The sequence below is a fragment of the Terrapene carolina genome, unplaced genomic scaffold, assembly GCF_002925995.2.
Source record: "Terrapene carolina triunguis isolate 2854851 unplaced genomic scaffold, T_m_triunguis-2.0 Scaffold53, whole genome shotgun sequence".
Taxonomy (NCBI): domain Eukaryota; kingdom Metazoa; phylum Chordata; order Testudines; family Emydidae; genus Terrapene; species Terrapene triunguis.
In genome coordinates, this window is record NW_020664404.1 from 8,072,869 (window position 1) to 8,096,342 (window position 23,474).

Genomic DNA, 23,474 nt, shown 5'->3' on the forward strand with positions numbered 1-23,474 from the left:
ATACCGCTATTCCTCTCGGAGAGGTGGAGTACATGCAGCGCTGCAACCACGGAGATACAGCGCTGCAAATGCCTTGCCAGTGTCGATGGGGAGTGAGTTACAATGCTGGGGGCGCTTTACAGCGCTGTAACTCGCATGTGTAGCCAAGGCCCTAGTTCACTGTTAATTTCCTTGTCCTTCAGGTATTGTTAATATCATGAGTAGAGATGAAGGGAGAAATACTTTGGGACCTCTCTTCTCCTTTCACCTTTTATTTGAAAATGATCTCCCACTGAGGTACAGGAGACAGCCAGTCTGTGAAGTCCTTCTGATACCTGGTGATAGTCCATTTGATTTTGTTGACACCTGACTGAGACATCAGTTTGCCTTATGTTTCTGAGTACTGGTTTGTGGCTGTTTCCCCAGATTTAGGCTAGGTCTACACTACAGACATTACAGCGGCATAGCTGTACTGCTGTAAGATCTCTCGATATAATTAAGCCACCCCAACGAGCAGCTGTGCACACTCCCACTTATGCTGGTGAAACTATGTTGCTCAGGGTGTGTGTGTTTTTTTCACACCCCTGAGCGACATAAGTTTTGCTGACATAAGTGGTAGTATAGACATGGCCTTAGACTGTGTCTTAGTAATATCATATAGTAGAATCTTATAACTTTACATACAATGTTGCCACACATATTTTACCAGGACAATAATGATCAGCAAATTATGAGTTTTCAAATGATACCTCCCATATACTTTGTATAAAATCCATTATAGTTTTGTAAAAAGGGGGGACATAGGGATACAGAATGTCACAGCCTCTTCAAATCATTCATATTTTACTAGTCATCATAAGAGTGGCCCTGGACTCATTCTGTTCCTCTGTTTTAAAATCCAAGCTGAAGACTCCTCTGGGGCTTGATTATCACAGGTGGCATGTATCCACAAATTCAGATGATGGTACTCAACATGGCTGAAAATCAGGTTCTTATTGTCATTTGAGTCTTTGTTTCTTATTCTTGTAAGCATATTTTGCTGATCTTATTATCATCCAAGGCCAGGGATTAATACACCTCTGATGTGTTTGGCACTCAATGAAGACATTCATATGATTGTTTATGGAGAACAGGGACATGCCCATATCGCTTTACTAATGCATCAGAGACAGTGTGGGTATTTCCAGTGTAAGGCCTGATCCTGCAAACACTTATCTAACTTTACTACCATGACTAGTCCCTGGGGCTAAAGTTAAGTTAAGGACGTGTGTAAGCGTTAGCAGGATCCAAGCCCAAAAGACAAGAAAGACAATCTGATATAGGCAAACAACAAAAAAGCAATTTGTAAAGAAGCATACCATTTCTTCTCAGTTTACCCTTCATATAATACACCCACACCCCAACCTCTCCAGCAGCTACCAGTCAGAGTCCTAAACAACAGGATTAAAGGTAAAGAAGAACAAAATGTTCTTCCCCCTTTAATGCAACACTGAAGATGGGAAACTGGTCATTAGAAAGCAGGAAATTGGTTTCCTCCACAGCACTTGCTCAGCCTGGCTGCATGTGTTTCAATAACATTAGCAATGACATCCTGGGGCTTAATTTGCACTCTTGCAGAGTTAGCAATAAGGTAAGTAACTGTAGGCTTGCTCCTTCGCTCCCTCAGATTGGTGTAAATCAGACATCATATGGATTCAGTCATTAAATATGTGTGAGATCGGAATCGGATCCTTTAACTTTTGGAATTTCCTCCTGACTTCACTTGGAACTGAGAACTCTGCCTTTACATCATGCAAACTATTGCTTTTAAATTATTTGTCTTGTTTTGTTCTTACTATTGTGTTTTTTTAAGGCAGTGAACAGAGAACTAGATCAAACTTTTAACTAAAGCCCCGATCCTGCAGTCACTTAAGCACACGAGTAGGTTTACTGAAGGGAGCAGTTTTATTGAACTTGGGTAACACTTGATGATAACCTGTTCTGTTCATTCCCTCTGAAGCACTCGGCATTGGCCACTGTCGGAAGACAGGATACTGGGCAAGATGGACCTAAGGTCCGACCCAGTAGGTCTATTCTTATGTTCTTGTGTGCAGGACTGGAGCCCTAGGCACATGCAAAACGTTACCCTCTCCAAATCAGGGGCATTACTCACATGAGTAAAGTAACACACATGCATGAGTGTTTGCAGGATCAGGGCTCCCTCCTTGCAGTGCAGTTAAGTGACGCACCATGCCCAGGTGCGTGCAGCTAACGCGGTTTGGAGAGAGGTAGGCGCACAGATCTAAATCTCCAGGTCCGAGGGGCTGGATCCACCCACGCGCGCGCCTCCCTTCGCCTCTGGGCTCCTCCTCTAAATTGCTTGGTGCAGCTTTCGCTTATTCGATTACTGGCTGGCGAGCCGTGCGGACAGTTCGCCAAGGAGCTCTCCGGGACCAAGGCACCTCTGTGCTGAGGATACAGGCGCACAGAGCCGCAAGCTAGGAGAGCCCTGCCCGGGATAGCGGGGGGCTAAGGGGGTGTCCCCCTCCTCGCCGGCGGGATGAACCTGGGGCTGGCCAGCATGAGTACCAGCCTGCTGCTTCTCTGCCTGCTCGCGGTGAGCCACCGAGCGGCCCGAGTGCCCCAAGGGAAGGGGGGACTCCGGGGCAGAGCCCCCTTGGCGGGAGGACCCGGAGCGCCCCTTCACCTGGGGTGTAGGCTGGGCTCGAGTCGGAGCTCCCTGGGTCCCCCTCCGCTGCGGAACGTGTCCGGACTTGTGCGCTCCCTTCCTCGCTATGGCTGAGGAGGGGGCAGAGCTGGGGGTGGGAATCGCCTGGATAAGCAAGGCAGGCGGGCGGGCGGCTCCCCTGGGCAGGTGGGGGGGGGGCGTTCACCTGGGCACTTTTCAAGCCGTTTTTATATGTGTGTAACTGGGGGGCGAAGGGAGTTGATCACAAGAAGTCGGTATGGATAGGTCTGTGCGCTAAAGGCTGGTGTAGTGAAGACTGTCCTACCCCTAGGGGAGAAGCCCCGCTCCCGGGATAGTCCTGGCTACACCGGGGGTTAGGCCTTGCCTTGCTCAGGAGGGTGGATTTACGAGCGACGTAGTTACACCCATATAGGTCTGTCGTGTAGACCTGGCCTAATACTTGGAGAGCGTTGGTGGCTGGGTTTTGCTTTGCGCTCTGGCTGGGATACCCAACTCGCTGCCCAGCCCCAAGAGGCTACAGGCTGCCCTGCACAGAAGAGGTCGGGGGGGACTTTCCCTTCTCCTGGATTCTGAGGGTAGGTTCCCTGTGCAGAGGTTTCCTGCTTGGATCCTGCTGCTGCCAGCGGCGCTCCAAGAACTTGCAGAGCTCTGTGTCTCTTCTAACGATGGACTTACCAGTTTGGTTAGAGAGCATTTGGGTTTAGTAACTTTTTGGACCCAATCCTGTGGCTCTTACAGAGGAACAAAGGACTTTCTCCTTTTATTTCCTAAACTAATAAAGTTTGAATTTTGGGGACCGTGGTTCTTAGGATGTGAACTTCCTAGTATATTTTGGTAGGGTGTATGCTCTATAGCAGGGGTGGGCAAACTTTTTGGCCCGAGGGTCACATCGGGGTTCTGAAACTGCATGGAGGGCTGGGTAGGGAAGGCTGTGCCTCCCCAAACTGCCTGGCCCCTGCCCCCTCCTCAGAACCCCTGACCCAGCCAACCCCCCTGCTCTTTATCCCCAGACCACCCCCTCCTGGGACCCAATGCCCCCTGTTCCCTGACTGCCCCGACATGTATCCACACCCCTGGGACTTCCATGCCCCTTTACCATGGGACTTCTGGGACTCCCACACCTATCCAACCATCCCTGACTGCCGCACCCCCCTCCCGAACCTCCACCCCATCCAACCTCTCCCTGTCCCCTGACTGCCCCCCAGAACCTCCTGCCCCCTTACCATGCCGCTCAGAGCATTGGCAGCCATGCCACCCGGCCAGAGCCAGCCATGCCACTGCGCTGCCCGGCAGGAGCTTGCAGCCCCACTACTGAGAGCGCTGGTGGCCTGGTGAGCTGAGGCTGTGGGGGAGAGGCCAGGGGCTAGCCTCTCCGGCCGGGAGCTCAAAGGCCGGACAGGATGGTCCCGCAGGCTGTAGTTTGCCCACCTCTGCGCTATAGCTTGGAGACTCCTGGAAAAAATGGGAGTTTTGTCATTGGTTTTAGTGGGTGCAGGATTTCGCTCATGATCTGCAGTTCTGTTTGGCTGCGGGAAGTGCAGTTACTTTTTACAGGATTCTGGCTGTCCATGCTGTGGTTGAAACCGGACTAGCCACCGCTGTGTTCAGGGCAGCAGTCTCATACCTTGTCTCTTTCCATGTTCTTTCCCCAGTTGATTTCCCTTTGTTCTGCTATTGAAGGCCTTTATTATAATCTGTAGTTGCTTCTCCCACTCCCTCATTTGTGCCTCCGTCCCCTGCCCTGTATGTCAAACACTTGTATGAACCCATCTCTCAGGTTATATCCTTCCTCAGGCAACCTGCTGGAGATGCTATCAGATGTAACTTTTAAAAACAAAAACAAACCCCAAGCAACATACTGAAAGAAACAGTTAGGAAGTGATGTGCATCACGTACTGATCATGTCATGTTAGCGTCACCCTTTTCCTTCCTGTTGTTACCCCATAATTGCTGAGTCATGTCTGAACTTGACCTGGACTTAGCTAACTTTACTCATGTGACTAGATCCCTTGAGCTCCATCTGGGAACTACGTTCGCTAGGGCTACTCCCAGGATTAAAGTTAGAGTGGTTCAAGTGTCTGCAAATCAGGGTCTTTACCTGAAAGGACTTTGGGCAGAGTGCGTGGCTTCATTTGTTTCTGTGAAGCACCTAAAATGCTTTTGGGTACTTAAAAAAAATTTAAGACTGTAATCTCTCTGGCTCAAGGGTCATGAAGTGTTACGTCAAGTTAGAAGTGTCTTACAAAATGCAGTAGAGTTAGTACTTTTTCCTTTGTGTGGACATCAAAGCTTTTTTCAGAATGTTGTAAGCCTGGTGTAGATTCTCGGCTGGCTACTTTAAGAACATAAAAAGAACAGGAGTACTTGTGGCACCTTAGAGACTAACAATCGTGGGCTACAACCCACTTGTGGGTTGTAGCCCACGAAAGCTTATGCTCTAATAAATTTGTTAGTCTCTAACGTGCCACAAGTACTCCTGTTCTTTTTGCGGATACAGACTAACACGGCTGCTACTCTGAAACCTGTCTTTAAGAACATAAGTGATCTCTCTCCTGCCATCCATCTCCACCCTCTGACAAACAGAGGCTAGGGGCACCATTCCTTACCCATCCTGGCTAATAGCTATTAATGGACTTAACCTCCATGAATTTATCTAATTCTCTTTTAAACCCTGTTATAGTCCTAGCCTTCACAACCTCCTCAGGCAAGGAGTTCCACAGGTTGACTGTGCACTGTGGGAAGAAGAACTTCCTTTTATTTATTTTAAACCTGCTGCCCATTAATTTCATTTGGTGGCCCCTAGTTCTTATATTATGGGAACAAGTAAATAACTTTTCCTTATTCACTTTTTCCACCCCACTCATGGTTTTATTTACCTCTATCATATCCCCCCTTAGTCTCCTCTTTTCCAAGCTGAAAAGTCCTAGCCTCTTTAATCTCCCCTCATATGGGACCCGTTCCAAACCCCTAATAATTTTAGTTGCCCTTCTCTGAACCTTTTCTAATGTCAGTATATCTTTTTTGAGATGCTCCAAAACTTGGTTTTATTGGCAGGAGAGGAAAACGGGGTGTGTGTCACACTAGAACCGTGCTGGCCACAAACAATAATTTAAGGGGGGAAAACAGATCTATTCTATCTTGTATTGCACATGGGGTACTACAGGTACTGTGGTTCTGGGTTACGTTTAAAATGTCTAGTTTCCTTCTATGCTGCAAAAACATACTGATGTCCGATGCGGCAGTCCAAACTATGTTGAAACCATCTTGTTTCATGTTTTGTTTCCATCTTTGTTTGAGCAGGGCCATAGGGGGGCTTGCTAAATAACCATACATTGTACTAATGTCACCTTCCTTCTCCTGAACTGTATTAGGAGCTATTGGAGGTCGCTGTTGGTGAAATTCACTCCTGTGTGAACAGCCAGCACCATTTAAGTGGTGCCCAGGCCTTGCTGTGGCTCTGTGCATGGGGGGTGAATTTCCCTCTATAAGGGATTCATACTGCACTAAATAGCAGTCTGTATGATGGACTATAACTGCCCAGGCCTGTCTTCTGGTGGGGGAATTATGCACTCTATTCTCCAGGCTTGCCTCTTAAAAATATCTCTAATCTGGGAGGGGTAGCCCCTGCAGACAACTACATATTAATATTACTAGGGTGAGTAATTTTAAGAACATCCATCTCCTCATTGGTGACTGATTTACGTTTCCTGTTTTCATCTCAAAAAGCCTTCCCCTGGCTGTATGGTACATGCCTGTTGTGTTTTAGCTTCATGAGCTTGTAGAGGGCTCTTGCTGGCAAACCTGTGCCTGGGATGGCCCAGATATAGGCCTGAGTATACGGCTTGGGTGAAGTCCATGTTAGTGGAAATGCTGTACAGTCGAAGGCTAAGCCAGTTCATCTGAAGGCTGAGGAAGGATTCCCATTGACTTGAGTGGAACGAGGATTAGGCTCCTGGACAGGGGTGTTACAGGTTTTCTCAGTAGATGAGGGATATAGCCATGTGACCTTCACCCCACTGATGTCTTAACCTTGAGCTGGAGGGACCAACCCAGTCAGTCCTGGTGTCTCTGCTGGATGGGAAGGGGTTAGGGAAGAAGAAGGTCTTATGGTTAACCCTAGTCCCAACCCTGTGTTTTATGAACGATGGCTATGTCTATACCACACAGTAAACCTGGGCTCTGAGCCTCTTCCATCCACATACACACACCAATCAGACTTGGGTCAGCAAACACTCAGGACCCATATCCTAGGACCCATCTGGGGGGCTGGGGCTGATCCCAAGTCCCACTGTGATTTGGGTCCAAGCCCTATCATTTTGCAGTGTGGACACAACTCAAGCCGAGGACCGAAGTCAGAGGGTCGGCATGGTGCAGTATGGGTTCGTTAGTACGGCTGTCAGACCTGGGTCTAGCAATGGTAAGCTCTGGTTTACAATACAGTGCGGATGCTCAGGCATAGACTTAGAAACACTGAGTCCATGAGCTCGGGTCCAACAGACTTGGGTTTACAATGCAATATAGACACATCTTATGTGATCTTGGGCGAGTCTCTTAATCTTTTGTGGCTATGTCCCAACCACAGGGGGCTGAAGCTTAATGTAAAATGTGCCCTCTGAGGATCGCCCAGGCTTTACAGTTTAGATTTTATCCTTTTGAAGGGAATAGCCCGGGAGCTGTCTTGGGGTGGCTGATGTAAGGTGCTGCTGTTGGGTGTCTGCTGATAACATTATCTCATGTTAAGAACATTCTGGTGAGCTTCTGTTTGCTCCCTTGCTTGGTGAGTTTCAAGTCCTGTAGCTTAGGCGGGTCTCAATACAGATGCAGCTGTTTTTGTTAGAGTTGGGGTTGATAGTGACACTAACCTGGTTGTCCAGCAGGGTTGTAATTGCAGGTTAGACAGGGTTTATTATGGAGAGGTGAAAGCAAACTTCATTACCTGTGAGTAATGCGTGTGGATATGTGGATTGTTGTTGAAGTTGTAAAGGCCTTGTGTTCAATTTGATGGCACTTCTGTGTTTGTCTATTTGTATCTATCAAAATCACTCTGGAATGCTGCATCTGATCAATTCCAAAATGTCTAGGAATGTTTTCAGTATCAAAGGCCAGAATCCTATTTTTGCAGGGGGAAGTCAGAAAACTGAAAGGAGGAAAATGGGGGATACACGTTGAGCCCTTGCCAAATGACTAGTGCAGCTATACCTTTAAGCACCTCTGCAATTGTCTAGATCGGTGGTTCTCAAACTGTGGCTCAGGACCTCATTTTAATGGGGTCATGAAGGCTGGCTTAGACTTGCTTGGGGCCTGGGGCTGAAGCCCAAGGACTTCAGTCCTTGGCAGCAGGGCTCAGGTTACAGGCCCCCAGTCTGGGGCTGAAGCCTTGGGCTTTGGTCCCCCTGCCAAGGCCAGTGGGGTTCGGGTGGGCTCAGGCTTTGGTCCCCACTTCTGGGGTCATGTAATTTTTGTTGTCAGAAGGGGGTCGTGGTGCAATGAAGTTTGAGAACCCCAGGTCTAGATCAAACAAATGGCCCTATTCACACCTTCCTGCATAATACCCCTGCTCCTTCTTCCAATAGTCATTCAGGGTGTCAACAGGTTACAATCTCCCAGACACATAAGGGGAGGTATGGGGATGTGCACACAGCCCCCGGCAGAGGGGGAGAACAGGGACCCTTGTATGGGGCTATATAGAACCCCTGGCGGGGGGAACTATGGTGTGGGGGTGCACAGAGCTCTTGGCATAGGGAAAAGTGATGTGGGTGTGTGGAGGGGAATGGTTGTGTGGGGAATGGCACATACACAGAGAATATGGAATGGGGGGCACACTGCAACCCCCAGAGAAGAGAGTTGCAGCATCCCTGCATTAGAGGGGGGTGGGTGACACCCAGGGAGCTTGTGGGAGGAACGGAAGAGTGCAGGGTGTGTGCAGTAACTCTGCCGACACAAGTTGGTGCGCGCTCCCCTAGTTACATCTATATACCAGCATGTAAGGGGGTTTGTAACCTCCCTAGCTGAATAGAGACACTTCCCCTCACCCACTCCTTACTAGCAGGCAGCCATGTGGGAGACTCTCACTCTGTCCCTCTACAGATGCTGGGAGTTTCCATAGGGTGAACAAATTTGTTTTTTTTTTAGGGGTTGGGGCTTTTTTCATGCGTGTCCTCACTGCGTGAGCATCAAGATCCCATGGCTCAGGAACTTCCATCCCAATATCCCACCCCCACAGTTTCAGTGCCATGAGGTATCCTTGCCTCCTGCCCTAAACTGTGTTGTTGTTTTGCATCATTCAGTAGCAGCCACTTCTCCTTGCAGAGGTGTGATGTCAGTCCTGGATCGGGGAGGTGTTCTTGAAGTGCTTTGGGATCTGTTGGGATGATGAGCACAGCTAAAATGCCAGTGGTATTGCCACAAGTGGCTGTGATGTGATGCCTTGAGTTGATGGATTTGTACTGGAGTAACTGAGGATAAGGAACATCCTCTATTGCAGGGCTCTGGAGTTTCCTCTACCTCAAGCTTTGACCCAATTATGCTGTTAACCAGGGGATGGTTGTGGCTCTGGGATGATGGGGAGGGGAAACCAGGGGTGAATTTCACTCGTGTCCATCCAGCAAAAGATCTGTGTGTGCTTGAAGAAAACAAGAGAGAGTCTCCCCTGGCTGCTGCTGTGCACTGGAAAGTGCAGCCCTGATGCCGCAAAGAACAAACAGAAGGGTTTGCGCTCTCTATGGGATGGGGGCTGGCCTGAAGAATGTTGTTTACGGATCTGAGTCATTCTAGGTTCAGGGAGCACTATTGCGTGAAACCAGCTGCAGCCAGTTTCCTAGCTCACACCCTCCCCAGTAGTTGGGTGGAGAAAGTGTGTGTGTTGACAGGGTTGGGAGAAGTTTACACAGCTCGGATCTGTGCAGTTATTTAATGTCAAGTGCATTTTAATTGTTTCAAACCTTGTTTCCTGCAGAGATTTTTATTTGTTGGTTGTTTGTTTTTTTTAAAGCTGCTTCTGGCTCACTCGGGGAAACTTTCCTTTCTGCTAAAAAAAGATCTGTGTCGTTTCCGACTGGCCTAGAAAGATTGGGATGAGTGAGGAAGGACTAGCACAGGTGGTGCCAGAGACTGGGTGGGAGGAAAAATGTCTTTAGAACAAAAAAAAGAGAGGAAGGGAGTGGAAGCTTAGTTTGGTGGAGGCATGATGAAGGCCTATGGAATGCAGAAAGGCATTTTCTCCATTGTTCCCTTCATAAATTTAGTGTATGGTGTGGGGGAGGTGGTGGTATCTGAGCTGTGCCTCCAGCAGGAGAATCTAAGGAGATCTTTGTACATTCCCCCAGCTCATCCTGTTTGGGAATGACCACATCCTCCTTCACCCCGTACTTGCTTCTGCAGTTGCACCAGGCTGATTCGTAGCGGGTAGAGACACTACAGCCCATTGTCTGTTTTTCCATCTCTTGCCCCTTCCCTTTCTCCCTCCCTACCTAGTAAGGCACGTGTATGGGGTGGTGCGGGAGTTAGAGGAAGATTGCAATCTGATACTTTTTGTCCAGGTGTGAATAAAAGTGGGAACTAGTGAGGGGGAGCAGATGGGGGTGGGCAGGCAAGGGACAGAGACTAGGGGTCTGTTATGGAAACAGGTAAAAGGGCCACCCAGAGGAGACCCCCTACAAAAGGTTTTTCTCGTGGCGTGTGCTGAGAGAAGATGAGTCCCTGTAACTTCTGGGAGCCTCTTGGATTCTGTCTTCCCACAGCAAGGGAGCTTTCCCCAGATTTGTTGGGCCATCTGTCTTGGCCAGGAAGCTTAGGGCTGGAAGTTGAGGAAAGCTGGATTCTATCCCTGACCTGTGACCTTCAGCAATAGAGTAACTTCTCTGTGCCTCGGTCCCCCTCCCCCTCCCCATATGTACTTGTGGGGGTAGATAACAGTACCTGCCTCTGTAAAGATGCTCGGGTGAAAGGTGCAGCAATGTTGTTGTCCTGCAGAGGGGCTGGTATTTTGGCCCAAGATAAATCCAGGGTATGTCCACACAATAACTCTAATCTGACCTCCTAGAAGGTGAGGTCTGATGCAACATCCTCCTATGAATGAGTAATGACTAGAGCAGATAAAAACAGGCCATGGACTTCCTGATCCCCTAGACCAGATAAAGGGGAATAACACAAGGTTACCTCATATTCAAGGCTGTTCATTGAGAGCTCTGGCCTCACAAACCGTGAGTCTGAAGCTTGAATCACTCTGAGCTAGGGTGACCAGACAGCAAATGTGAAAAATCAGGACAGGTAATAGGAGCCTATATAAGAAAAAGACCCCAAAATCAGGACTGCCCCTATAAAATTGGCAAAAAGTCTCTAAGGTGCCACAAGTACTCCTGTTCTAACAAATTTATTTGAGCATAAACTTTTGTGGGCTACAGCCCACATCATCAGATCCATAGAATGGAACATATAGTAAGGAGATCATGAACTGGTGGGAGTTGCCCTACCAACTCTAAGAGGCTAATGGACATCTGGTCACCCTACTCTGAGCATGCTGTCGGTGTTTTTCTTGTGGTATAGCTGGTAAACTTTTAGCATTGTGGGGGGAGGCGATGCTGCTTTTGCGTGTGCTCCTTTTCCTCCTCCAGCACCTCAATCCCACCACAATTTACCATTCATTCACAAGCACCAAACACAGGTGGGAGAGGATCATTACAGGGAAATCTTGACAATCCTGCACCCTTCTGTAGGCCCTTACATCCAGGGATCCCAGTAAACCTTTATTAACCTCTCCAGGTTGAGGGCCTTTGTTGCTCCCTGAGGAGATATGAGCATAGAGAGGGGAATGAAGTGCCCAAGGCCACCCAGTGGCAGAGCTGGGACTAGAACCCGGGAGTCCTTACTCCCAGTCCTTTGTCCACATCTTTTTTTTCTTTGTGTATCTTCCACCCTGGATCACCATCCTGCTTCCCCCCCCCCCCCCCCCCTCCCCCCCCCCCCCCCCCCAATCCCCATGCTTCCCAGTCTTCCGGTCTTCAGCGAGATGCTGTCGCTTCTGTGGATCAGCCACCCAAACTCAACTGACCCTCTGTCTTTACATCTATTTTTAGCATGAAGCCAAGTCAGCAAGTGTCTCACTGGCCCTGGATCCAGAGGGACCCCCATTGATCCCCGTAGCTTTGAGTCGCGGCACGGAGGACTCTGAGTTCTACCAACATGAAGATCATCTTTGCAGAAAGTGCCCTGCAGGTACGATGTGCCCAGAGCTGCCTCGTCTGTTCCCCTCTCTTCTGCCCACCTGCCTGCACTGTCCCTGCTCTGGGGATAACTAGGAAACTCAGCTGTCCTGCAGCTGCCTGCTGTGTCCTGAGCCTTTGCTATCCAGCCCTGCTCTGTCCCCATCCTGGGGGTACAAGGGGTGACTTTGCTCTCCAGCTCTTCCCCTCTCCTCCTTCACCATCCTGTAGGGGGCATCTCACTCTCCACCCACTGCCCCGTCCTAGGTGTACATGGGGGTGTGAGTTTCCATTGCAATAATGCTGCCTGCTCCAGCTGTGCCTGGTGCATGTGCCACTGGGTCTCTGTGTCCATGTCCATCTCCCCCACCCCCAGGATACCAGAGCAGTGGGGTTACCAGTAGCCTGTGAGTGGGTAGCAATCTCCATCTCAGTCCTTCACTGGTGTTCACTCATCTGTAATAGCAACATAAGAATTGCTAGACTGGACCACACCAGCGTCCCTCTAGTACAGAATCCTATATCTGACAATGGTTGGCTCCAGATGCTGTACAAGATGTAAGATCCCCATGTCAGTTCTAGGGTGGCTGCCCCTTTGCCCCCGCTCCGTGGTCTGCTCCAGGAATGCCTCTCGGGTCCCAGATCTCTAACCATCACCTCTCTGTGAGCAGGGATCCACGCCCCTCTTCCTCCTGACTAGGGGCTTGGGCTTGCAGGCCCCTTGCTCTTATCCTGGTAGGTCTGATGAATGTCCAGCCCCTGCGCCTTGGTTTCTCTCCAAGGGCTATGAGCGGTGGTGGTTATGACCGAGCAGCTCTTCTAAAGCAAAGTATGTTTAGTTAATAATAAAAAGGCTCCCGGAGACCATCTAAAACAACAAAAGGATCTAAATGCTTTCCCGGTAACACCCTCTCCTCCCATCCCCATCAGTCTTATGGAGACCCTGGCAGTTCCACCCCTTCCACAAAACAGATAAATGTTGATTTTTTTCCCCATATACTCCCAAACAAAAAATACTATTGATAGAAAAAAGTAAGAAATATGCTGTTTGGGAACAGAGTTTGGATTTCAGGATATTTACATTGTATGTTTTGACATGCAATGTTGACCATTTGTTTAACAGTTACAAATATTTAACGTTTTGAATCTCAACATCTGTCACAAGGATTATTGCCTGACCATCCATAACTTCCCACAGCTGTGAAAATGTAAATAAGCACTGATATTTGTCAAAATTATAATTAGGCTGGCAGAATAGGTTTGAGTGGGGGTGGGAAGAGGGTCCTATAGAAGACCCAGCCCCTAATATTGGGACAATCCTGATTAAAATCAGGACATCTGGTCACCCTAGCGGCCTCATAGGGCTGGCTAGCTGCATAACCTGCTCTGAGATTTTTGCATGAATTCCCCACCCCTTTCCCTGCTCCAGAATCTGTAGGCCCCCCCAACCCAGCAAGCCAGATGCACATATCTAGAACATCTATTGACATCGAGGGCTAGTCCAAGGGCCCACATAGTCTGACTCACCTTAACATAATCTTTGAAATGTTTCCTGCTTTTGGGAGCTGGCTCAGGCATACAGACAAGTCAGAACGTTAAATACAATGGTCTCAAGACACTCCTGTGGTCGTCCTATCTCATTACACCCCTGCAGGAGGTAGACGTGTGATAATCTGCCTCCAACATAGTCTCCTCCTGGTCTTCAGGAGTTAGAGATTGGCTTAAACCCTGAAGCAGGAGATTTAATATCCCTTCCAACATCGTTCTAATTCTAGGTTATCCTAATTATTTATTAGGATAGCCATGTAAATCCCTTTTTGAACCTTGCTAAGTTCTTGGCCTTAACTTCCTGTGTCAGAGTTCCACAGTCTAATTACACATTATGTGGGAAGTGTTTCCTTTTATCAGTTCTGAGTTTGCCACATTTTGATTTCAGTGAATGCAGGTCTAGCCCTTTATTCATGGAAACGCCCCCTGTGTACTCTTTGTCCTGTATCTATCTGTCTGTCTCTCTCTTCACATATCTCCTCCTCCTTTCCTGCAGGTTTCCATGTTGAAAAGCACTGTGTTACCTCGAACACTAGCGGGAAGTGCTCTCGGTGTGAAGAAGGAGCTGAATTCACAGAGTACCCCAATGCACTTTCCAAATGCCTGACTTGTCGTGTCTGCAGAAAAGGTACTGAGGAGAAATAGATGCTGAGGTCCTCCGCTCCTCCAGGGGGGCAGTTTTTCCACTGTGTTCAGTTCACAATGCTAGTTTGAGTCAAACAATGGAGGGATTGTAAACTCCGTGGACCAGGGACAGGTGGTTGGTTGTGTTCGTACAGTGCCTAGCACGATAACCTACTGGTCAATGACTGGGGCTGTTTGCTGCCACTACATTACAAATAAGTGGCTTACTCTGTGGTAAATGAGCTTGGCTGAGAGCATCTTGCATTAGAGAGGCTAAAAGTTACTGAGTGATGGGCAAATGCATGAGCCCCATGCACAGCGCCTCCTGTCTATTATTAGGATTGGTGTTTGGCTTTTGACAGCAGAGCAGGCATAAGCAGGTGCAGCACCATTGACTCCATTGTACCTGCATATGCCAGGGCTGAATATATCCCATTATCTATATAAAATATAACAAACTGTAAGCAATTGTTAAGGCTTGCGAAGACCTTGAGCTCTGCAGCACAGACCTTTGCTACTTGAGTTAGTGTAGTACTAACTGTCATCTGGCAGCAGTTGTAGGCTGTTATCTTCCATGTGGACCAGCTGCTGTGGGTGGAGATGCAATGTATGCTTTACAAGTAGGCTGGAAGGATTAAACTTTTATTGGTAAATGTCCATTTCACATATGTACACCCTGACACAAATTTCCATTGATAATGTCTGCAATTTACAAATGGGCAAAGTAAGCAAAATGCTGCTGGAGAATTTACTAGAGTTTGGTTTAAGGATATTTACTTTTTTATATTTTGACATGGGATGTTGACAATTTTTTAGCAGTTACAGAATCTCGCTGTCATTTAATTGTCTGACCTTCCTCCCCAATGATTTCCCACAGCTGTAATAATTCAAATAGAAAATGCTTAAAAATCAACATTGATATCTGTGAAAATTATATTTTGGGGAGGAGGAAGGGAAACATGAATTTTGCCTACCTTATTTACAAGCGTGAGAACTGCTGTCCGCTCTTGGGTGTATGGATGCAATCAACCAGCGCCTCCTACAGGAGTGGCTGAGGGAGGAGACTTAGGCAAAGAATTCGGGGTTAATTGCTATGCGAAGGAAAAGTGACTCCAGATCTTGTCTGTGTAGAGCAGGCAGGATCTCTAGCCCCAGCAAGAAGGAACTGAGCCCCTCAGTCCAAACAGAGGTAACAGCCTTATCTCATCAGACCCATTAATGCAAGAAAAGCCTTTCTTGCTCATTACACCGATGTTGGATGCTCTGCCTTGGCAACATGGGCGTGGGTGAGGCGGTGCTCTAACCAAGTTGTCTTTCCTATCCTCTCCAGATGAGGTGCAGCTGAGTCGTTGCAACAGCAGTAAGAACACGCAGTGTACTTGCAAGAATGGTACCTTCTGCTCTCCAGACCATCCCTGTGAAATATGCCAGAGGTGCAGACTCAGGTCAGAGCTGCTGCTGTGCTGGGTTGGGGAGGAAGCAGGGGAAATATCTGACCCAGGCTGGGGGAGGTGAGTGGGTCATCCACACTGAAGCAGAAGTATCTGATGACTGTGCTCTGTAGGCTTGCCGTTAACTCCGTTGTGGGGAATTCTGGGGCTTCCCCTGCTCCTGGCTGGCTGGCCTCCCTCGTTCTGATCTATTTTCGTCTGTTTCCCAGGTGTCCTGATGGAGACGTGCAGGTCAGTTCCTGCACATCACAAAGTGACATCCAATGTGCGCATCCCACAGGCCTTCCTCCTGTGGCAGGTAAGGGCAGAGGGTTATCGGGGAGTGGGCATTGAGGGGGAGATGCCCGCAGAAGCAGCGGGAGTTCATGTTTAACTCAGTGCTGTACTTGAAGGAGAAAGGTGGGCGTTCAGACTCCCTGGGCCTGATTCTTTTCACTCACTGCTGTGAATAAGAAGCGACTCCACTGGAATTGCTGGCTGAGAGGAGAATCTGGCTGTTTTTCATGAGTGCTTTCTCAGGCCCCGTTTCTTCTCCTTCAGGCGGCATTGCAGGCTTGACAGCAGTTTGGATTGCAGCGCTAGTCATCATATTGATCTTGCTTGCAGTCTTGTTGTGGTGCCGGTACAGTCGCAACTCATCTTCTGGAGGTAAGAGATGCTCACAGGGCGGGGGGGTCATATGACACGGGGGGGCAGTTGTACATTGAATCCAGGCAGTAAAAAGTGACTGGCTGCAAAGCTGTGTGGTTTTTTTTTTTTGTTTTTGTTTTTTTTGTTTTTTTAAGAACACATCAGCATTTTGGGGGGCCTGTATCTTGGGAACCCACAAACTCTATCCCTTCCCCTCTGCTGGCATGTCAGTCTTCAGGACTATCTGATGGTGCGTGTGGATCTTAGAGCACTTTGGGGGAAGAATTATCAGCTTTGAACAGAAAGGGTTTTTCAACCTTAACTGTGCCCTAGCCTGGTCCTTTGTTCTCAACCTGCAGGACACTTGTGGTCTAATCCGCATGCAGCTGCGGCCCGCATGACCGCCTCAGGGGTGTGTGTGTGTGTGATGTAACACACCAAGAGCAGCATATGCAGCCCACAATGGTAAATAGGTTGAGAACCACTGCCCCTAGTGTAATGGGGAAGGTGGTTGGGTTGTAGCAGCCAAACAGAACTCAAATGGCTTGACTGTGGGGTGGGAATATCTCAGTTCAGGCTTGGCTGCAAGCCTCTTCTCCCTCCTTCTGCACAAGGAGCCTGTGCAAGGAAAAGATGGGAGGCTCAAGGGGAAGGGTGAAAGCTGCTAATCAGCTCCTCTTTCTTTTCCAGGTGATTCGAGAAAGATGTCCCCCAGCTTCAAGGTGAGAGTCACTTTGGTCAGCTGTGCAGTCTGGGGAGAGTGGGTTTAATCAGAGTCTGATTTTACTCTTTCTTTCTTTGTCACTCACACACACTCTTTCTCACTCACTACCTACCTACCTGGGCTTTCAAAGATCTGCCTGTAACCAGAAAGTGTGAGCCTGTTAGGTTCCCATGGGATCTGCATAGGTCCAACTAAGGAAGCTGCTACCACAGGGCTTCCAAGAGCATGGGATGGGTGGTGGCTCCTGTTCCTTCACTGTTGGAAAGTGAGGGGTGTTGGGCCAGAAGCTCTTGTAGCTATGGGGGTGGGGACTGTGGCTATGCAGGGACTCACGCAGTTGTGTGACTCAAGGCAATCTCTGGCCAGGGAGTTGTCTTTTTTTCCCCCTTCAGCTTGGCCTCTGAGGTAGCTGACAGCTGCACAGAAGCTGATATCTTGTTTGCATGATGGTGGTGAAACAACATCATCCCGTCCCCTTCTTCCCTGGAACCCGCCATCCCAGGCACAAACACAGCAGGCTGTTCACTTGGCATGCCCATCATTGTGAGGGGGTGTCTGTCCCATAGCACTCTTGTTCTTGTGTCTTGAGTGGAGATGTGGCAATGAGACGATTAGGGGTTAGATTAGCTGGGGAGGGTTCCAGGAGGGGAGTGTGAGGCTTGAGGTATGGATCTGAAAGTATTGAACTCCTGCAAGTTGGTCTTCTGAGAATTTGGCTGCACCCAGATTAGAAAGCAGGCCTCTTCCAGCTGTAAATCCGTCACAGATGGACAGTCTGGTTTAGTCTCTGAGGGGAGTTTAGATTCTACCCACCCTAGCAGAAATGCAGAGGGGTTGGAGACCCCACTTCCAGATTAGAGATTCTCAGGTTGGCCAGTATTTCATAGTTTAGGCTCTGGGACCACATTCCAACCCTCCACCAAACTTGGGTGCCCAGAGCCAGATTTGGGGGATTGGGTCCATCTCTAACTTTTATGGTAGCTTCTGAAATCTGCTTCTTCTGAAGTAACACTTCAATAGGCCTCTCTACAGTCCTGATCCTTTGGAATTTGATACCTCCAGATGTGGTACTACTGGTTTTAAAGAGTTGTTTGTCTTTTAGTTTTCCTTAACAAAGGCTCATATCCTGTCACCACTGAGGAACTGCACTCGAGGGAGGCTGGCAACTCAGGACAACAGGCGGAATGAGCAGTTAGATCAGGATTCCCAGCATGGGTTGCTGGCTGTGTCAGACCCAAAAGAAGCAGTAAGGAAGAATAGCCAATGTGAGACTACGGCTCTATCTGCAGCAGACAGTGCCCCCAAGCAGGAGGTAACTTTCTGATGTGCCCTTACTGCATGTACCTGATCTAAGATGTAATCAGGTCGATCTCAGTCCCTTTTTAACATCTGACCTGGTGCAAATTTCTCTTCTAACCAAGCAGCTTCTTGAGAGCTGAAGATTACGAGTTCAGTCTTTGCCTCTATGGGGACTAGGTGCCTGTGGCCAGAGTGCCCTAGCAGGAGTCTACGGATCAAGTGATTTCAGTCTCCAAGGCCTGTCCCTGCCCTGCGGGACTGGCTGATCTAGTTCTCCTGGCCAGGGAAGGAGTGATGAGGGTTAGCAATGCAGGTTCTCCCAGCCAGGCCTGGTCTCTTATGGCATGTGGAAGAAGTGAAGAACTGCAGGGTCTGCTGCCTGCAGCACTTAACAATATCCCGGGCTGAGCAGAAGGCTTGTAACCATGGGGTGCTGAATGCTCTGCACAGATACCATGGGTCATGAGCAGGGTCATGGCTCTTTTCCTCCTCTTGTGGAGTGGCAGAGCTGTTCCCCATGCCCCAGGTTAGGGGTCCCAGCATATCACTGCTAAGAAGGTTCAGATGATCCTTGTACAGTAGTTTTAACTGAAGAGTCTTGCAGGAAGGGCAGACTACTCAGCATAAAATCTCCTGCATGACTCGGCATCAGCCAGGGGAGAAGAGGAAAGTCCCCTTTTTGCTGCTGCTTACTGGTAGCTGGTGACCTCAGTGTGCATTAGATTACAGGCTGCTGGGGGCTTCAGTCTGAGAATCCAGCCCAGTAACCCTGGGATGGAGGAGATCCTGGCAATCCAGAGCAGCTGTGCCCAGAGGCTCAGACCTGCCCCATAGGGATCTTTCCATGTGTCAGCCTGTTGCCTATGGTAACGGAGGTGTGTTGTCATCTTCCCATGTGTTGCAGAGAAACCCAGCATCTCAAATGGCAAGCAGGAGGAAGAAACTGGTTCCAGGGAGAGGAAAGGACCCAATAGAAAGTAAGTGTTTGGGGTGGTCTGTTATAGTGCTTTGGGCCTCCGTGGGATGTGTTGTAGCCTCGATGGGTGCCTTCTGAGTGCTACCATGCCCCCCCTCCCTTCCCCCTGCCCCCTAGCTTAAAAACAGAGCTGGTCAAAATGCTTCAAAAAACTTTTTGCTAAATTTTTTTTCTCACTTAATATTTTTAGCTGAAATGGATCTAAACAAACTTTCATTTTGGGTTTTGGTTTGATTTCTCCCTCTTCTTTGCATAGAAACGGGGAGGGGAGGACAGAGAATAGAAATGGGAACTTGCAAATTTTTTGGTCAGAAAAACTTGGGAGGAGACAAGTCTTCTATGAACTTTCCCTTCATGGGATAAGCCATTTCTCAAGGGGAGACTGACACAACCTCTGCTAGTTCTGGATAAAAGTCCCCTCGGCCTGGCAGACACAGAATCCCTTGAGAGAAAGGGAACCTTAGTGGGGCTTATCCTTCCCCTGTGTGTTCCTGACTGTCCTATAGCTTGGGGATAACTAACTGGGGCCCAAAATCTGTGTCCCAGTGATCTTCACAGCCACATGGGGAATAGGCCAGGGAAGAAGTGGGGAGGGGGGGAAGGTGGGGAGGGTGACTGGCATTTTGTATAGTCTCTTTGAGGCAAATAACTTTTTCCTTTAAAAGGGATAGAGTTAACCCTTTAACATGCTTAATAGCAACAAAAGTGAATCATCCCCATGCTTCAGGGCATGATCTGATTACTGGGGGGAGGTGGGGTCAGGAAGAAATCTCCCTGCTTCTCCCATGGGATAATATTGCACAATGAGTATGGGTGGAGTTACATCCAGTGTTTGATGGGGATATGAGAGTAGCTGGTCTAGTGTGGCATGATGGGATATGGAAGCTACCAGAACAGATGGCCAGGGTCCCTATCTACCCTGTTCTCATGGGGTGCTTGTGCCTTGGCTCTCCCCCAGCTTTGCGGTGCTCCTTCGACACCTTCACTCAAGAAGTGCCCTTCAAGGACTGGAGACGGTTTGGGAGAGCCCTCCTCCTCACAGAGAACGAGATTGAGATCGCAGAGAGGAGTGACAAGTACTCACAGGAGCCGCATTACCAGATGTTATGCACCTGGCTGAACAAAGCAGGAGTAGGAGCTTCTGTCAACCAGCTACTGGAGACACTAGACAAGATTGATCTCAAGGGCGTCGCAGACATTATCTGCTCCAAGCTTATTGGCCTTTATGAAGAAGAAGAAGAAGAAGAAGAATTAAACTGAGGAACAGGGTGGGATGGCCTTGCTTCTCTCCAAGCCAGAACTATAAATACCTCTGAAATCCTGGATATACCCTGGGCTGCTCCTGAGTAAGGCATCCTTGATAGATACCAGCTGGGCTGGGGGAGTTGGTTGTCTTCTAGAGACAAAAGAGCCTTGCAAGCCCTCTAGGAAGAGTGATGCTGCAAAAGCTGTTGAACAAACCACAGGTTCTTCCTCTGAATGACAGAATCTAAGTTACTGTCCGACATCCAGGCTGGGATTTCCTTGTAACACTCTCTGTTGCAATGACTCTGCTAATACGTTATTGTGGAGCACCACTGGAATCTTACCCCGGTGGGTATTGGCATCGCCTGGATCTTTCCAACTGCAGGGACTTTGCCTGTTGCAGTTCCCTCCAGCTGCCAATAGCCAAGCTGGCATGTTTGTCATTCAGGGCCACCTCTGAAAGCTCTGACTAAATGCTATACCTCCTGCTGCTGCTGGATGCTTTAGCCTTCTAGAAAACTTGACAAGCCTCAGCCAGCTGGCCAGAGCCTCTACCTCCATCTGTGACGGGCAGGTTTTAATTGGTTCCTGGGTCAGTTGATACCTGCTGTACATTTTAGCTGTAGATACCCGTTTTATTTGCTGTAGAGGTAGGGTTAGACCATCTAATACCTAAAACCTGAGGACTTTACTGGAGTGAGGGGCAAATAACTATCTACCCTATTGGTACTGATACTGTGATCCAGGGGTATTGTCTTTTAGAAGATGCCAAATCCCAGCAGAGAGGAATGATGGCTCAGTGATTAGAGCACTACATGGGACTCAGGAGACCTGGGTTCACATCCTTGCTCTGCCAGACTTCATGTGGGACCTTGGTTGAGTCCTCTGTACCTCCATTCCCCTTCTGAGCAATGGGGATAATAGCACTGCCCTACCTCACAAGGGGCTGTGAAGTTAAACATGTGTTCCTCCCCTATCAGATGCACAGGGACGCACTGTCCGGTCACCAGTCCTAGTATCTTTTGTACATAGTTCAGGGACAATTTTATTGGCTGTTGGAATTACCTGCAGTTACTGAGCTGGCTGAACCTGACCTATCTGCAAGGGGCAACCATCCAGCCCTCCAACAAGCCAGATTGGCGCCTGCAGGCCGGTCTCTATCCACCTTGTTAGCAGGCCTCTGCTCCGCATGCAGATTGGACAGCAGTCACTTCCTCGCCTCCAGCATCTCATGGAAAAGATGGAGGCTATTCATGCCTGAATGTCAAAAGTACCCTCCCCTTCCCTGACCAAATCCCTCCCTGGGTTTTAAAGCTGTGCTTAAAACAAGAAGCAAAAGTAGATGCCATATTTATGTATTTATTAGGAATTTTAAATGTAAATATTAACTTAAAAGGTAATATAAAAATAGGATTGTTTTTTTTTCCTTTTTCCTGTGTGTGGTTGTTTATACAGAGCTCTGGCCCAGCCAGTTTTTTTTTAAATATTTCCAGTTTATACATGACTCGTATGAAGGAATAAACTTTTTTATACGCTAAAATTTTTCTCATTCTTCCCCGCCTGCAGCCTTCAGCCACAATGTTGACTTAGTGGTCTGGGTTTCAATGGAGATCGAGCTGGTGTGTATCTACATAGCTCAAATCACACGTTTACATCATCTGGTCCACACAGTTCATTGTGGCTTATGTTATGATCCTCCCACACTGGGTTTCCCCTTCAGTAACCACAGCATAGCAAACTCTTGCTCCTGGGTATCTGCATCTCTCCTCTCTCCACTAACCAATGACCTTCATATGACATTTGACACCCATGTGGCACAGCTGTAAATTACACCAGGTGCATGGCAAAGGAGAATCAGACCTTCAGGGGCACTTGCCCCAAACCCACCTTGTTTTGTGTCAAAACCAATGTTTGCCTGGCAGAAGCAAAGTCATCCACTGTAATAAGCTTTCGGCAGCTGGGGGTGGGAGTGGGGCCTCCTTGATAGGTTTGTGTGGCATCAAAGCCAGCACTGATGCTCCCTTAATAAATCGCTGCATCTTCACTAAGCTAGGTGGTAGAGAAACTGCACCCTGTGGAGCTTAACGCAGGTCTGGCTTCCAAGGAAAGGTTGGCATGTCTCTAATGAGACACAACCAGAGGGTGAGATCTGGGTTCTGTACCCCCCTCACCCCCGACTTCCCCATCCTTGCAGAGGGAGAGGCTGGCTCCTAAGGCTAGCATGCCAGCGGGCGTAGGGTTGACTTTTTTTCTTCCTGTGCACAAAGCACTGCCTTGGGCAGATGCTGAAGAGGGTCTTAACTGATGGGAGGTGGAAGCAGATGTGCACATCAAGTGGGCAAAAGATAAGTGCCCCTTGCAGGGAGGGGACCGACCAGCAAAGGAATAACTGACCCTTTGTACAGAGAGGGAATGGGCAGCCCCATCCTGCCCTTGCCCACCTCCTAGGTCGCGGTGGTTAAATCATGCTGCCAAAGCACATAAACAGGATTGTTGCCCTCAGAGCTCCCTGACTCCATTCTAGCAGTCACCAGCAACATTAAAGCTAATGACCTGATCCAACAAGCAGGGAAACCAATGGAAAGGCTCCCCCTGAATGCATGGCTGTTGGATCAGACCCAAATTCCTCATTCCCTATCACCTCCCTTGTCAGTTATTGCTCGGGTGTAGCCCAACCTTGTGGAGGTGGACATGACTCATAGCAGTGGAACTGGCCCTCTGCTCCAGGTGGGGCACTGAGTGTAAAATGCACACTGTTCTGCAACTGTCCCTGCCCTCTGGTGGGGAGCAGAGTAACCCCACCTAAGTGTGTATTTAAAAAAAAAAAAAAAAAGATACCTCAAGACACCTGTATATGAAACTAGCATCCTCCAAAGCTGCTGTGTAGGACAACTCTTCCTTTAACACCTGCTAGGGAGGGCCAGAACAGGTTGCTGATGCCCTCTTTCAGAAAGAGATGACCCTGCCAAAGCACACATGTTCTCTCCCTTTGCCTTGTTCCCGACTCCATGCCCTGAGGCACCACGCTCAGTTGGAGAGGGCACCAGACTAGAGGCTGGCTCCTTAACACAGAGTTTTATGCCTGATTTGGATTCAGCATATGGCTGAG

At 48.7% G+C, this 23,474-nt stretch overlaps 1 protein-coding gene across 1 annotated transcript; it reads left to right on the plus strand.

Moving 5' to 3' along the window:
* Window positions 1-2,365: 2,365 nt before the first annotated feature.
* Window positions 2,366-22,058, plus strand: LOC112104749 (tumor necrosis factor receptor superfamily member 10A-like). Its single transcript, XM_024197264.3, has 10 exons — window positions 2,366-2,575; window positions 11,743-11,881; window positions 13,913-14,044; window positions 15,371-15,485; window positions 15,701-15,789; window positions 16,032-16,139; window positions 16,812-16,843; window positions 17,948-18,157; window positions 19,049-19,121; window positions 20,079-22,058. The coding sequence occupies exons 1-10, from the start codon at window positions 2,519-2,521 to the stop codon at window positions 20,378-20,380; spliced, it is 1,257 nt and encodes a 418-aa protein (XP_024053032.2). The 5' UTR covers window positions 2,366-2,518; the 3' UTR covers window positions 20,381-22,058.
* Window positions 22,059-23,474: the final 1,416 nt, after the last annotated feature.